Below are 15777 nucleotides of genomic sequence, written 5' to 3'. Positions count from 1 at the left end.
TCTGGGTATAATAGGGAAGACAAAGTATTGTCTTGTATTTTCCAATCGATTACTGTGCATATCGGCAATAGGAAAACATTCGGGGTTGTCATCGCAATTCCCTTTTGTTTTGTTTGCAAAGTGTTTTCCTAAGGTTCTACTATAAATTCACGAATTTATTCGTTTTAAATACATTAATGTCAGGTGGGCACACCTGAGTTTCATACAAATGCAACCGTTTATTGTGATTCGCAACTATCGTGATGATGATGAGCTTAAATGCCAAGAATTGGTGCGTGATTACATTATGTCCTTCGTTAAGAGGTCCTTCTACTGCTTTTGCTTCAGAGAGGTACATATATTGAAAACTTTTGGCCTTGAACGGATAAGCCTTGAACAATTAAGTATTATTAGTTATATTGTTACAGATAACTTTGCAATTCATTGTAATAACATGGGCTATACTATTCATATTCATCGGAGTGCCATTGCAGTTTTGTGCAATGACCATACCTGGGTGTATCTTTTTCTTATTCTCTGGTACATACTTTTCCTTTTACGCTAAGGCCGTAGAACTGATGAGGGTAAATTTTTATAAAATATGTTATTTGAAAATAAAATGGAATTAAATTTTCTTCATTCACAGACTAAACCTTCACAATCTCTCGTGGCGGAATGCTACGAACCATTCATATTTCGCTTGAAACCACGAGAAGCGACATACCAAATCTTCCTCGATGAATCTCCTTACGAACAATCATACCTAAATAAATTTAGAAAAAAGGTTGGTACTCAAGATAATTCTGCAATAATTGATTTTCCATTAACATAATTTTTTGATCGACGTTTAGATAATCGCTACAGTAAGTGTTAAAAAGCACAATTCACTTTATAATGCAGCTTGGATGTATCGCTTTGCTATGGCGCCCGATTATCCCTTTCAGAGAATCGCCGAACCAATGCTGAATTTAGTGTCAAAAAAATGTGTTGCGAATGGATGTATCTCCTTGGAATGTACAATTTCCGAGTGGCAAGAGGAAGAACGCGATTTTTATGACAATATGGGGTAATTTTATTTTACAAATATTTCATTTGTTTCTGATACCAATAAATTGCTTTTCGTATGCTTCATTTTCAGATTCATTACTCGTCAAATTTACCATAAACAAGTTATAGGAAGTAGTTTAACTGTTATGAAGACTCTTCTTACATATGATCTTCATGCGAATGAGATAAGCGAACATTCCAAATTAGAAACAATAAAATAGTATTAAAGCCGATTAAGTATATTGTACTCAACAAAACACAGAAGCCTTCCGTAAAAATCCTTATCCAAATACTCACTGCGAAAACGCACATTTTGACTACAAGTACGAACTCTACATGTATTTTTGTAAAATAAACTGCACTCCATTTATAAAAACAAAAATAAAAGCTTTTGATTGCAATAAATAACGAATAAATTTAGTATATAAATACCGAAAAATGTATGCTGTACAAGGTGAGTCCCAAATTCAAAAAAAAAAAAATTAATTTAGAAGTTTAAAAATATCGTATCGTATTTAGTATCGTAAAAATATTTTCTCTTGTAAATATTTAGATATTTTTAACTACATACATACATATATTTTATATTTTTGTTAGACAGCAATATAAATTCACAAAAAAACTGTAAAAATATATATTTGTACTTACTTTGTTAAGCGTCAGCAAACAAAAGAGTGGATATTTCACATTAAATAAATGTTAAGCATATATTTGTAAATACATATTTTTTATGCAATTATCAGATTTTCAGCGTGTTCTTTTATCTTAATTGCATATTTTTGTTTGTGTTGTTTTTAGAAAGCAAATTAGTAATTTAGCATCATTTCTGCTTTTCGACCTATTTCGCCTTAATTATACGCGAATAAATACAAATGCATAAAGAAACTGAAAATATATATAGAAATCAATAGAAATCAGCATACATGCAAATATATATGTGTGTGTATGTGAGTACGTCTCGTACATATGCAACACATACGTAGTATAAGCTCTCGCAATATTCTCTTTTAATATAATTTAAAAATACATGTATGTATATATAAATACAATATAATTGCGAACAGAAGTAATATATGTATGTATGTATGCTACATAATATAGAAAAAGCTCAGATTTAGTTTAAGTTTTACTATTTTTGTATACTCGTAATGGAAAGCTGTAAAGCTTGTCAGATTGATTCTGTTTTTTTATCGGTCAACATTTGCATTCAGGCAATTTCACTTAATCTTATTCACTATAAGAAGATAGTTGGTAGTCGATTTGGTAACTAGGGGGGAGGCGGTCTCTGGCTCGTCTTCTCGTTTGCAGCTAGCTATTAGTTTCAATAGGTTTGTCTCTGGTGAGTGTAGCAGATGTGAATAGCGAAGCTATTGACATTGACTCGTAAATATTGTTCTATTATGAAAAAAGCAAGTGTATACGACGAACTTTTATACTTTTAATTATCGTTTGTAATTTTTTTTCTCTTTTTGTTTTGAGTGTTGCTTTCAATTGCTTTTTATGCTACGAACAATCGCAGGTGCATGTGTGTGTGGGTTGAGACAGTCCTATTTATCCAGCCAGTTATCCGACAAAGAAATGCTGATTCAATATTATTACTATGAATTTTGTTTTGTTTTTAGAATAGTTTAGCCCGTCGCTTCAGCTCGTTTCGTCTCCATTGGGGCAGTCGGTAGAATTCGGAACGTGAACATTGCAGCACATGTTCGAATTCTACGTCCGACAAATGACGCTAGGGATTGAAATGAGACATTTTTTAAATTTGTGTGGATATTAAAAATGTTGAAGAATTGGCAGTTACCTCTAAGTTGCAGCGATCAACGTCTGTTGGTAGACGATAGTTTGTGATGACTAATAAATGATAAGGATAAATCTTTGCCGGCTCATGTACGAGCAATGAGTGCGCCATGTTCGGTAAACTCCGACGAATCAAACCAGCTTGCGGATAATGATAGGACAATACACCCGAATATGTGCTAGAAGCGGGAAGCTCGCCACCCATCTGTTAAATAAAAATAATTAATATGAATACTTACAGTTGAATTAATGTTATACTCACCAGTGCCCGTCTATCACCATCAGTTATGGAATCAACCGAAGCTGGTCATGAAATAGGGTTAAAAAGAAAAAAAAAGGTTTTAAAATATATTTATTATTTGAAATATGCGCTTGTTTACCTTCTGATTTTCCGCAACTTAAATCTGTACTATGAGTTTTATCCACAAGACCTCCATATGAAAAATCCTAATAAGTGGCAAGAGTGAGAATTCAAAATGTATAAATATTACAACAATAATTTGGGTTTTTGTAGTGAATCGATATTGGTATGTGCGGATGTCTAGTAAACTTGTGTGAAGCAAAAAAAAAAATAACTAGACTACAAAGAAGGTGCAAATAAGGAACCAAAACAAATAACGCAACTTCATGCCGTGCCAAGTAAATTAACAAATAAATTCGATTTAAAGATAAAGATAAAAACAATAACCAACCCTAATATAAATATATAGGAACAAAAATAAAGAATTTGTAATGTGTGTTTTGGGTGTACCTATGTATGTAATATGTCTGGTAAAATTTTTTTTATTAAAATCAATTTTAATTAACTTATTATTATGCTGGTCTTGTATTTCGTAAAATAAATGAATTTACATAAAACAAAGATTTTTGGAAATATAAGCCAGGGTAAAAATTAACATATAAAATCTTAACATAAACTGCGAAAATCTGTAGTGAATACAACTAGACCCAGGGTTACGAATTATTCAATTCAAATTAGATTCTAAAATTTTTATTCTGGGATTAAAAATAAAAGATTAAATATTCTAGTTTTAAATATAATGATAAAAAACTTCGGAAAATATTTAGTTCAAGTTCCAGTAAGAAATAAAAAGTTTATTTTTCAAATTAAGAACTGCAAAAAATGAAAAAACTTAAATACTTCTAACTGTAACGTTATAATTAAAGACAATTAAACATAAATAAGACAAAAAGTGCTAAACTATGTTTATATCTTACTAAGCTTCCTTTTCTAAAGTTTATCAAAATTGTAGAACACGAAGTACGCAAAAGCCAAAATATTTAAATTCTTACATTTTTTTTAATATATTATTATAAAGTGAAATTAAACTTTTTTATCCAATATTTGGGATTTGGGAAGCATTGTTTTGGAATGAAGACTTTTTTGTTTCAATCCGGTATTTGCGATTTAAAATTTAAATTGAATTTTTTTAATTAAAATTTTTAGAATTACAAATACAAAAAAAATAATTGAATGCATTATTTGCAACCCGGCTACACCTACTGGTACTTTTTTCATTTCTAAAAATACTGTAGATACATTTTTGAAAATATTGAAGTTTTTCAGTTATATTAAAAGGAAGTATCCATAAAAGTATATTTTGAGAAAGAACAGACCAATTTTAGGAAATGTTTGCGGGAATGAAATCAATATGCAGCTATTTAGTAGCGCTTTCCAAACAAAATGTGAAAATATCTAAGATAATATACATATATGAACATCACTGTTTTTGTGTTACATAAGAAATGGCAGGATATGAAACTTTAGGTCAAGTAGTATTTAAAAACTAAAACACGATAATTATTAAGAGTATGAATCTTCACAAACTCAACATTTGTATTGAAAAATCTATTAATAAAAAATTCCTTTTTTATTTTGAATATTTGACTAATCTTTTTAACACTATATGGTAAATAAAAAAAATAAATAAATTTAGCTATTCACATTTTGTTTGCTGAAAAATAATTAAAATGCTTAAATGAAAATTAATGCACAAACAAATAAAATAGGAAACACAAACAACTATTTACTTGGATTATGAAAAAAATTAAAATAATTAAAAAGGCATTATTAGGCAGATTGAAATAAAGCAACACACTGAAAGCGCTTACAGTAGCAACAGGGTGCACAGCAGTAGTACCACCAGCCGCAGTGGATGCACTGAATGTATGTGAGCGTGGAGCCAAGCCGTATCCTGGTTTAGGGACATGCCGCAAGGCGCTCACCACTATTTTTTAACAGTTGTATGTAAGCATATATATTTCATATATGTATATCGCATAAACATATGCGTGTGTGTGCGTTTATGTGCATAATCGTAAACGTGTACGTATGTAGTAGCATGTGATATGTATGTAAGTGGTCATGCAGGCGTGAGAGAATGTTGTTGATCACAAGACATTTGATGACGTTGATGTTAGAATGAAGCGTCCAAGCAAATATTCAATGAATTACAGGTGAAGCGTATGATATGGTGATATATTGACAAATTTCAAAATCAAAAATGATCGACGAGTATGAAGAGTTTTACCATTTGATGAGGATGAACGAGAATTGCACGTTGTTATCATTGTGCCATTAGATAATTTAGTAGTAATCAGCAGTCAACAGCATACAAATACACATTTTCATGGCGATGTTGTTGTTTATTTGCAATATACGTAGTTTATTTGTTATTATTATTATTATGTTTGCAAAGTTGTTGTCCGGTACCGTATGTGAATTTTGTGCACACGGATAATAGATATACACGAACGCAAGCCAAAAGCAGCATTGAAAGAAAAAATATAGTGACAATTCAGAGGAAGAGTTGGAAGTGAGTAACAATAGGCCATAAGTAAGGGTAAAATTTATAAATGTTTTATAAATAAGGTTCTTGACAGTGAATGCCGCAACTTTATATCATATTCAAATAATTTACTTAAGGTCAGAGGGCGCTAAAACATATACATACATACATATGTATGTGTATAGTATAGTAAGGGAATAATATAATTGAACAATTGTGATCTTCAATTAGAATCGATATACAACAATGTTCTTCCAGTAATAGTATTGAAAGTTCAATTACAGATACTCAGAAGTGTATAAGTATATTTTAGCTATGTTTTTACAATGTAAGTAAGTATATAACCCTGTTAACAAGTAAGTTTAAGCAGAAAAGTAACTTTTTTACATTAATTTATATAACACTATACAAAATGGGTTAACTGAAAACTCGAGGAAAATAAAAAAGTGAACAACGCCGGAAGTGCAGTACCTGTTTCGATACAGTTATAGATTTGAGCGAGTAAACGCGTGTGTATATAAAAGTACTTTTTGCTATATACATATATATATTGTAGTTTATAGGTTATGTCCAGCTAGACGTCGTTAATAACAACAATACAAAATGTTAATCACAAATGGGTTGTTTCCAGTATGAAACGTAGCAATACCAATCACCAACAAATTGAACGAGCCGAGTATATAGCATGACTTTTGCACCAAATGAGACTGTACTGTTTTTTTGTTAAACTTACGGAGCTATAGCCATTGCGAATCGATGGCGGCAAAGTAGATGTTTTCAATCCATATCCTGGTCTTGGTGCAGATCGGTAGGAATGTATCGCTATATTTTAAATATGTAATTCAGAATTATGCATTTATAATGGACCCAAAACAAAAATAACCGTTTTCATGTTAAAGAAAAGAACTATATAAGTAGCGTAATTTATAATAAAAAACATTTGTTATTTTAATATATCAACAATTAAAATTTTCAAAAATTATTACGACTTTTTGAAACGGACTTCAGTAGACAGATTTTATGTTATTCATATGAAAAAATAAATAAATTGTTTTTTTTTTTATTGCGCTTTGTAAAAACTTAATGAAATGAAGGTTAACTGTAGATATGTAAAACCAAATTATGTGACGTGTAGTATAGTTTTAGGCGCACTTTTAAAATATATAGTTTTCGCAAGAATTACTTATACATATAACAAAATTTATAAATTTCACAAGGGACCAACAAATCTTATCACTTTCGTATAAAGTCAACGATTTATGACTAAGGTTGTTAATACATCTGCTAAGCTTAATTTTTTTTTTATATTTAAGGGGACGTTTCTAAAACAAGGCATTTTCTCCGAAAGTTGGACTTTATTTCCTTTTTAACCTTATATCTTTATATATGCACAACATTTGTCTTCGTTACTTACCGTTGTAGCTGGGTGCATTACCAAGCGATTTGCCTAACGATCCCCTGTAACTAGTCGATCGATCGAACATTTCGTCCTCATAGAAAGGCTTCTGATGATCTAAATTACGTGATGGTGAAGCACCAATAGGCGACTCGTATCTATTCGCAGCGGTGGAAAAGTGAAAACCACAAATGTATTTAAAATATTAATTTCATTTTACAATAAATTCGGCAAACCTTAGCTTGAGTATGGGTTCTTTGGCTGCCGAGGGTGTACGCGATGCATTTCTCGGGTCTAAATTTTGTTGTTTCCATTTTTTATATTTTGCGTGCTCTTTTAAATCTTTTGCAATTGCTGAACCAATGCCTGAATTCAATTTTTCAAGCTCCTCAGCCTCACGTTGTAGACGTCTACAAGAAAGAAAAAACAATTAAGCGCTCTGCTTTTATACACATTTCCGTTACTACATACGTATCAACTTCGCCATTTTTCAAATTGTCTACTTCATCGTCATCATCGGAAGTAGCTACACCCCTATAAGTGTCACTGTAACGGCGTCTACGTTCCGGGTCTGTGTATGGATAAGGCGGTGCTGGGAAATCATCTCTTTCGATTTTCGGTTTCTCGCCTGGTGGTGGTTTCTTTGCAGCTGGATAGTGCGACAGCTCTATGGGCTCTTCGTTGTTCATGGCAGGACTTTTGGGGCGTGGTGTCTCCGATCGGATGGCATCTACAAGCACTTTCATAGCACTGCGACTACGGGAATGTGGTCTTGAAGGTGGCCGACTGCCAGCCATTGAACCGCCGGTGCTGGTGGCATATGATGGCGGCCGATGAAAGTGTGGCGACAAAGGCATCTTGTCATATGGATCGATCGGCTTGCGTAAGTAGTGTGGAGCATCTGTCAAGTAGCTATATGTGTAAATACGTGAAATATCTTCACCGCCAGGTCGGCCATATTCACGTAAAATTAGACCAGGGCTAACTGTACGATAGTGCTGTAAAATGTTATGAAACACATTGTTGTTAAAGGAGTAAGGAAATAGTATATATGTACGTGTAAACCTACATTATTATTATTATTTTTTTTAATTTTTGTTAATTATTTAAGCAATTATTACTTTAAACAACATTTTTGATCTGTGAATATAAATGCTATCGTATTTTAATTCTTGTGATTTTGCATGTGTTTATCGAAAGCGCAAACGTGAGAAAGCCAAACTTAGAGATACAAAATTAAGAAAAAATTATGCAAATTACTTATGTACAAACCAAAATAAAAACCAAATAAACTTAAAGAAAAAACAAACCTTGCGGCTAGAAGAATAAAGTGAACCATTAAAACTCGGCGTTCTGGAGCGCGTGTACTGAAAACAACAGAAAACCATTGCAAGCTCAAAATGTGAAAAATTAAAAAATAAAGAATAAGAACGGGAGTAAATTATAAATAAAAGTCGAAATTGGATGTTCAGGTGGATAAGGACTTCCTGGGAAAATTGAAGGCGGAGTGACAGGTCGATTGTTGACATGGTATCCAACGAAAGATGCTAGCCATAAGCATGCACACACTCAAGGGTGGTAATGTGTTCGTCCAATGCATCGTTGATTTTTTTTAATTCCTTCTATATTCTTTAGCTTTAGGGTGGATGGGAAGATAATAGGTGAAACGTGCAGATATACAATCGTGTACAAGTGCACAGTGCAATATTATTTTGTGTGCTGCTCGTCATGCTTTAAACTTATAAATTTACCGATAAAGCTTACAAACGTTATTATATATGTAATATCATGTATTTACAATATAAAAATGTTAGCCCACAGCACATAAGTTTTCTCACACAACACCGAACTATTCATACTTACCATATCACTGAGCGCACTCGAGCTCATGCGATCGCATTCTGTATCCGTAAAGGCACCGTTACCCACCGCTGGCCCGCCACCATTTAAAATAATGCCAGACTCTGAAGGCCCGGGGCCACAACGCGGGTGCCAAATTGCGCTGCCTTGTAGGTACATCTCTTCGCCATCACCGAATGGATCGCCACACTTTGTGCAGCGTGCACAGGTTGGATGGAAATGGTGGTTATCACCGGCTTGCAACACTTTTCCACTAATAAAGCGATTACAGTAAGCGCATTTCACACCGAACGACTTCTGATAGCACTTTTCACAATACGGCACACCATCCTTGCCCATGTACTCGCCATTCAGTACGGAATTGCACGCTTTACAGCGGAAGCACCAAACATGCCATTGCCGATCTAGTGCAACTAGTGCTTGACCTTCTTTCAACAATTCTCCACAACCAGCACAATCGTTTGGGTCGTAATCCTCCTTTAAACGTGCCTTATCAGAAACTACACCACTAGTCATTTGCTGGTGCGCAGTGGCGCGTGTTGGACTTTCAGCTTTCGGAACTGGTGAAACCGTGCCTTCTTTACGCGACACATCGGCAGCATTCGGTTGTCGTATGGGTGATGAAGTAGCCGCTGGAATACAATTTTCACATAAAACCTCTTTACCGGTATTTGTTACCTATAAACACACACAAAGAGAATTACCAAAATCAAAAAATAATTAAAAATTGAGAAATCAAAAGCTCACCTTGCTTCCAGATTTGAAAGGGTTGCTACATTTGGAGCACGTGAAACACTTTTGGTGATACGTCTTTCCCATGGTCGAGACCACTTCGCCCTCGACATACTGCTGGCAAGCGGCACACTTCGTGCCATAGAGACGCTGATAGTCGGGAATGCAATAATATGCACCGTCTTTGGTAAAGAATCCGCCGGTGGCGAGCGACTTTTTGCATTGACAACACTGAAAGCAAGCTTTGTGAAAATGCTTATCGGCCACACGTAGCACCTCGCCCGAACATTTTTTATCGCATTTTGCACAATAAATTTTTTGCTTTCCTAAAATAAAAAAGGTATATAACAAATTAGTTTATTTAACAAATAATAAAACAACTCGTTTGAAGAGTTAAATGCAATAAAATCGTATGAATGTACATATGTGAATTAATATAAAAACTGGTTTTGTTTTATATTAATTTTGGTTCATACGTATACAAAATGTGAATTAATTTTTTGTGTATTTTTTTTTGTCACACGATTTCGAAAAAGACTGTTTTTAAATGAACAACTTCCGTTTGTAACTACCATAAGCATAATTTATTATGGGCATTAGAATCCAATGAGTGGGTTAACATGAGAGTTTCCGCATAATGATTGTTGTACATTTTTGCAACCCAAAATGAGGTAGTCACTCAATGAAGTGATTTTTCTTCAAAACCTCAGCCTCAATAACACCCAAATTTGCTTTATAACTTTGTACGAATTTTTAAGTTATAGTGTTTCCTTTTCTCACAAAAATGTTGCATTTATATTGCGTGTTCTCAAAGTATTGTCTTCTAAACGTAAGAGTGTCAGTTGTTTTCTAAAAAGTTTCAAAGTAGTTTAATGAATTAAAAGAAAAACTGTTAAATGATAAGCATTTTTTGATTAGTTTCGCAAATTACAGCTTTACAAATTTATTATATAATATTGTATGTTCTAATTATGAATCTATATATAACTCAAAGTTCTTCGTAACTCGAACTCTTGAATTGACAATAGAAATCAAATTTCTTACAATTTTTCTTCCATAACTCAAAGCCTCTCAATCTGGGATCACGTTGATTCGAGTTAGAGAAGTTCAACTTTATAATTATTATATAAACGCGTTTAAGTGAATTGCAAGTGGTTATAGCCCCCTAATCAAAAGTAGAAACAACGGTTTGATATCTAAATTACTGCAATTGTTTCATGTCCATTATATGAATATATTTATATTTGTTATATTTAAGGTATACAGTTTGTCGTCAATAACTATATTTATAAGCACGTACTCTTAATAAGCAAAAATAAATTTGAAGCATCAATTTACATTATTTGATAAGAAATGCTTCATAAATTGTTAGAAAGAAATAATTTAATGAGTTAATGAAAATAAACTAATGAAATGAGGAATACAAGTATTTGATTACAAGGTGCAATTTCATCATAAATATGAAGTTATAAGTGATTTCACAGGCAAAACGTACATTCACGTGCAATTTGTTTTAAATAATTGCTTTTAGATATTTCTTTAACAATTTTTTTTTTTAAGTTTCTAAATGAAAGAGATACTTATGCATGTGGTGTTCAACTTAACTTGCATTTTTATTACTAACGGAAATTTCGTCAATTTAATTACCACGAGTAACAGTTAACTTAACAACACCAAGATTACATGTGTTATGTCTAACATTTGGTTTTCGGTCAGTTTACTGCACTTTCACTCAGGAAGTACATCATCATTAAAGTTGTAAAGTCATTACATACTTTCATAAAAGATTTCGATACAAAAGAAAGGCCGTCTCTGCTGCGTACGTTTTTACAAATGTACATATGTATATGGCGTTACATAAGTAATATTAATTAAGCACTTGTACATATATACCTAAAAACCAAAGATTTAACCGAAATTAATAAACGTAATTATTTAAAATTGAAAAATTAACCTCCAAAAAGTCCTATATTTTTTATAATGACGCCATGTGGTCAAGTAGCTTAGTCTGCACATAGCAAACTTATGTACCATGCATAATGTGTAATAAATTTCTAAAAAGTAAAAAAAAAAGTTTCTATTAAATACATAAAACAAAGCCATAGCTTACAGGCCGTGAATTTTTTGAACTTCCTACTATGAAACAAAGCATGGCAAAGGCCATATTTACAGATAGCTGTGTATGTATGTAAATATGTCTTCAGCGGTAATTTTCATGAAAAGTGTGAAAAATAGAAATTTATGAGAGACAAAATAAAAAATATGGCGAACTGGTTATAATTAAGCCAACAAAAACAAAAAAGTAAAAAAAAATACTTATTTCCTTTTGAACAGTATTACATATGGTCCGTACAACGAATAATACATGTAAATACACGAAACCAAATTGTCGGTCAATATTTAATTAAATTCAAGTTCAAAGTATGAATGAAGAAACACATTTGAAAACGAAGGCGTCGTATGTTAGTGTATTGTAATATTAATAATAATAGTAACAATAATGGCGTGACTTCCTGTCTGACCTCTTTGCTTTCTGTTTTAAGAGAATTATTGGCCTCGTTGAGTGTTATTAATTATTTAAGGCAATATATGAGGAAAGTACATACATACATATGCAGGTTTTCAAACATTTAAATAAATTAAAAAAATCTTATATCGTCAAATATTTGTTTATGAAATTATAAATGAAAAAACTACAATACTCGGTAGCAACTGGTTGCAAGAGTATAAATATGAAAAACACATACATACACACATAGTATGATCAAATGTATGCGGCGTTAAGTCACCATGTGAAAATTCGATCGTGATCTTTCTCTTTTTACAGTTTGATTTCATAATGGCATAGAAAATATTGTCAAGGTTACATTTATCTATTCATAGATTATTGTAGAGTTCAATAGTTTCCATTGTATCTCTATTTCTGACATAAAAACCTTTTTGTATATATGTACATTGGCTTAAAGCATCGATTATAGGATATTAAATCAAATCATCAAATCGAGAGTTCTGTAAGTAATTAAGTATAAAATGACTTCGAATCTCCCGTGCTGCTATGTAAATGCCCTATTCTTACACTACAATCATTTTTTGTTTGTAAAAAAGTCATACTTATCTACTTACATATACATATAATTATTCAAAGAGCTGCTTGATCTAAGGGGGTATTATTTTGGTTTAGAAGCCCAAATTTTAGGTATTTTTTTGACGCGATAAAAAAAAATCAAAAATTATTTTGACTATCCATTTTTTTACATGCTTTTTATTGATAATCTAAGAATACAAAATATAAATAATATAAGGAAAAAATTAAATTTAAAAAAACTGTAGGTCGGCGAAGTAGAGACTGATGAAACAATGGCTTGTCCTGGTGTGCAGGATATAAATCCTTTCCGTGACCTAAAATAAAAATTTATGCGAAATCCGTGAAGAGTAAAAGTGTAGTTATGGCACTACGAAACGTTTTTGAAAAAAAAAAAATTTTAAATGGTTTCGTATTTTCCGTTTTTTTGTGGTTCGGAATTTTTTAAAAATAAAAAAAAAAAATCTTTCGAAAGCTCTTCGTAGTGCGATACTATAATGTATAATAAAGCTCTGTTTAAAATTTGATATGAATCGGTTGAGTAGAACTTGAGATATCATGCACATCGTTTCTAGAAAAGTAGTTATGAGAAAAACGAGTTTAAAGCTCCGACCCGACTGCGAAAGGGGTTTGTTGGCGCGTCACAAAATGAGCTGGAACTCGGAAAATAATTTGAATTTCGAAAAATCCTCTTAGGGACATTTTCTTGAAGTGTAATTCTTTAAAAATTAAAAAAAAAATCGATTTTTTCGAATTTCTAAACCAGAATACCCCCTTAAATAGAGCAAAATCATACTACAAGGTGCTTTCCAAAGTAAACAGGACTTAAAAAACAGAACAAATGTTTTTTTCTGCAAAATCAATTTATTTTATTCAAAATAGTCTCCTTCTGCTTCAATACAGCTTTTTGCACGGTCCAAAGGCATGTTGAACGAGTGTTTTAGCTCGTTGGCCCGTATGGCCGCCAGTAGGCCTGTGCAAGGCTTTTGAATGGCCTCTACGTCTGCATAACGCTTTCTTTTCATGGGCAAATGCATTTTTCCGAAAAGGAAAAAGTCAAAAGTGCCATATCAGGTGAATACGGGAAGTGTTAATGGTTAAAATGTGATTTTTGGTCAAATAAAATCGTCCTTCGAATGATGTTCTGAGCAATTTTTGGTCGCCAGTCGGAACAAACCGTGCACACACCTTTCGTAAGCCCAAATGTTCGGCCAAAATGCGATATATCGATGTTTTGGAGATGTTCAGTTCCATTTCCATGAATTTCAATGATGATTTCGGCTGATTTTTGATGAATTCACGCACTGTTTCGATGGAATTTCCTCATTTCCTCATTTATGTCCTCACAACCTATTTGAAAACGATGAAACCACTCGTGCACTCTGCTACGGGATAGGCAATCATCGCCATAAACTTGTTTCATAAATTGAAACGCTTCGGTAAAAGTTTTACCAATTTCGCACTGATAACACAAACATACTGACACTTAAAACGCAATAACTTCACTTCCAATCGATGAAATGTCATGAAATTCTTACTGGACAATCGGTAAAGATAGCAGATTCTAAAGCATCAGTTGACATATAGATGGCCTAGGGGGCGCTAGATTCAAAAAGTCCTGTTTACTTTGGAACGCTCTTTCTATAGATAAAATAATTAGATACAAAAATTGCATATTTTATTAAAAATTTCGAACTCAAAGCAGGGTTGCAAAATTGTCAATGAAAAAAATTTATATTAAAAAATAATTAATCCGACAAAAGAAATTAAAAGAGGACATTTAATTTTTAATCAGAACTAAAAATTGTTCAATTATTTCTTAGTTTAGAACTTGGAGTAAGAAATATGAACATTATTTTCACATTAAATTTAATCATATTTTTTCAAATGTTTTAGTTAAGGGGGTATTCTAGTCTAGAAATTTGAAAAAATCGAAATTTGTTTCATAATTCGATAGTTTTGATATTCAAAAATATCTCCCTAAAAGGATTTTTCAAAACTCAAATTATTTTTAAAGTTATAGCCATTTTAGTGACGTGGCATGTAGATCGGTTGAGCGAATATCGTATAACGTAAAACCTTAAACGCGTTTTTCTCAAAACTCCTTTTTTTGATGCGGTAGCCACAATATCTCAAGTTTTAATCAGTTGATTTATTAGAAATTTGGCATGAATATTCTTTAAATATATCTCTATCATTAGAAGCAACAAAAAATAAAAATTTGAAATTTGTAAAATTAAAAAAAAAAAATCGATAAAATTGAAAAAAATAGTGAAAAAATCAATCTTTTTTTTTTTGAGTAGCCGCCATTTTATGAAGTTTTTAGTTTTGCTGCTTCATGACAGCAACATTCGTACTCATTAAGAATCTGTCATTGTTTTATTTTTCAGATGACGACAAGAAATTATGGCGATGAGGAGGCCTCTTTTTCCCCCTTTTCTTCAAGGACGGATAACTCGATGAAAAAAATTTTTTGTTTGAAATTTATTTTGTGTACCCTTCTAAGTTTAATAAACGAATGATAAAAACACGGATAGTAAAAATACCTAGTGCTTCTTTTTTATTATTAGAACTCCCCCTTAATGGTATTTTGGGAGATCTTAATTTTTAATAAGAATTATTAAAAGAATTAGGGCCATTTTCTCAATATCTGATTAGCAGTCATCGCTATTGTCGAGAGTACGTATTTGTAAAATATAATACTAAGGAATATTCTCTATTCAAAGCTCATTAACTTACAATACAAAAAGTTCTTTCACTGTTCATTGACATCAGATTAATTAGGAGTTCCTATAATTATAAAAGAACTTCAATTTATGTATACGAATACAGTGTATATTACTTGAAGAATGAGCTCTTAAGTGGAGAACATCATAATTTATGTTACGCGTGCCTTAAGTTGTGAAACTTTTAAAGTGTGCGTGTGTTTGTAGACGAATGTATATGAATGCATATACATACATATGTATGTATATTTTTGAATTTCATATAGAACGAAGTGAAATTCCTGCCCACTGGAAAAACAAAATATGTACGAAAATAGATGCTTCATAGAGTTGCGCAATGAAAAGAGAGAAATTACAAATACAACCACT

The 15777-nt window shown here is 32.1% G+C and overlaps 2 protein-coding genes across 6 annotated transcripts in view; one reads left to right on the top strand and one right to left on the bottom strand.

The window, feature by feature from the left end:
* Positions 1-61: 61 nt before the first annotated feature.
* On the top strand, positions 62-1744 carry LOC105223134 (uncharacterized). Its single transcript, XM_011200763.4, has 5 exons — positions 62-331; positions 408-563; positions 626-763; positions 831-1045; positions 1118-1744. The coding sequence occupies exons 1-5, from the start codon at positions 209-211 to the stop codon at positions 1245-1247; spliced, it is 762 nt and encodes a 253-aa protein (XP_011199065.1). The 5' UTR covers positions 62-208; the 3' UTR covers positions 1248-1744.
* LOC105223135 (actin-binding LIM protein 2) overlaps positions 1708-15777 on the bottom strand; it is a 25960-nt gene continuing 11890 nt past the window's right edge. The window contains exons 2-12 of one of the 5 annotated variants that reach the window (XM_049448514.1): positions 9616-9926; positions 8872-9546; positions 8319-8375; positions 7480-8006; positions 7245-7418; positions 7027-7166; positions 6346-6434; positions 3204-3270; positions 3086-3126; positions 2828-3028; positions 1708-2758 (exon numbers count right to left, since the gene is read on the bottom strand). In XM_049448514.1, coding sequence (XP_049304471.1) covers positions 2645-2758; positions 2828-3028; positions 3086-3126; positions 3204-3270; positions 6346-6434; positions 7027-7166; positions 7245-7418; positions 7480-8006; positions 8319-8375; positions 8872-9546; positions 9616-9926 — 2396 coding nt within the window. In that variant the 3' untranslated portion in view covers positions 1708-2644. Of the gene's footprint in view, positions 2759-2827; positions 3029-3085; positions 3127-3203; positions 3271-4935; positions 5052-6345; positions 6435-7026; positions 7167-7244; positions 7419-7479; positions 8007-8318; positions 8376-8871; positions 9547-9615; positions 9927-15777 lie in introns of all 5 variants that reach the window. The other 4 variants (XM_049448513.1, XM_049448517.1, XM_049448516.1 and 1 more) reach the window with 4 other exon arrangements.

Source organism: Bactrocera dorsalis, chromosome 2, assembly GCF_023373825.1.
Source record: "Bactrocera dorsalis isolate Fly_Bdor chromosome 2, ASM2337382v1, whole genome shotgun sequence".
Taxonomy (NCBI): Eukaryota; Metazoa; Arthropoda; class Insecta; order Diptera; family Tephritidae; genus Bactrocera; species Bactrocera dorsalis.
The sequence above is the reverse complement of the archived record's forward strand: the minus strand, read 5'-3'. Positions and strand labels throughout refer to the sequence as shown.

Excerpts from the sequence above, each read along its gene's own strand:
- LOC105223134 (XM_011200763.4), top strand. The coding sequence starts at position 209 with ATGCAACCGTTTATTGTGATTCGCAACTATCGTGATGATGATGAGCTT. Across the intron at positions 332-407 it reads ACTGCTTTTGCTTCAGAGAG|ATAACTTTGCAATTCATTGT; the intron begins GTACATATATTG and ends ATATTGTTACAG. Across the intron at positions 1,046-1,117 it reads GATTTTTATGACAATATGGG|ATTCATTACTCGTCAAATTT; the intron begins GTAATTTTATTT and ends CTTCATTTTCAG.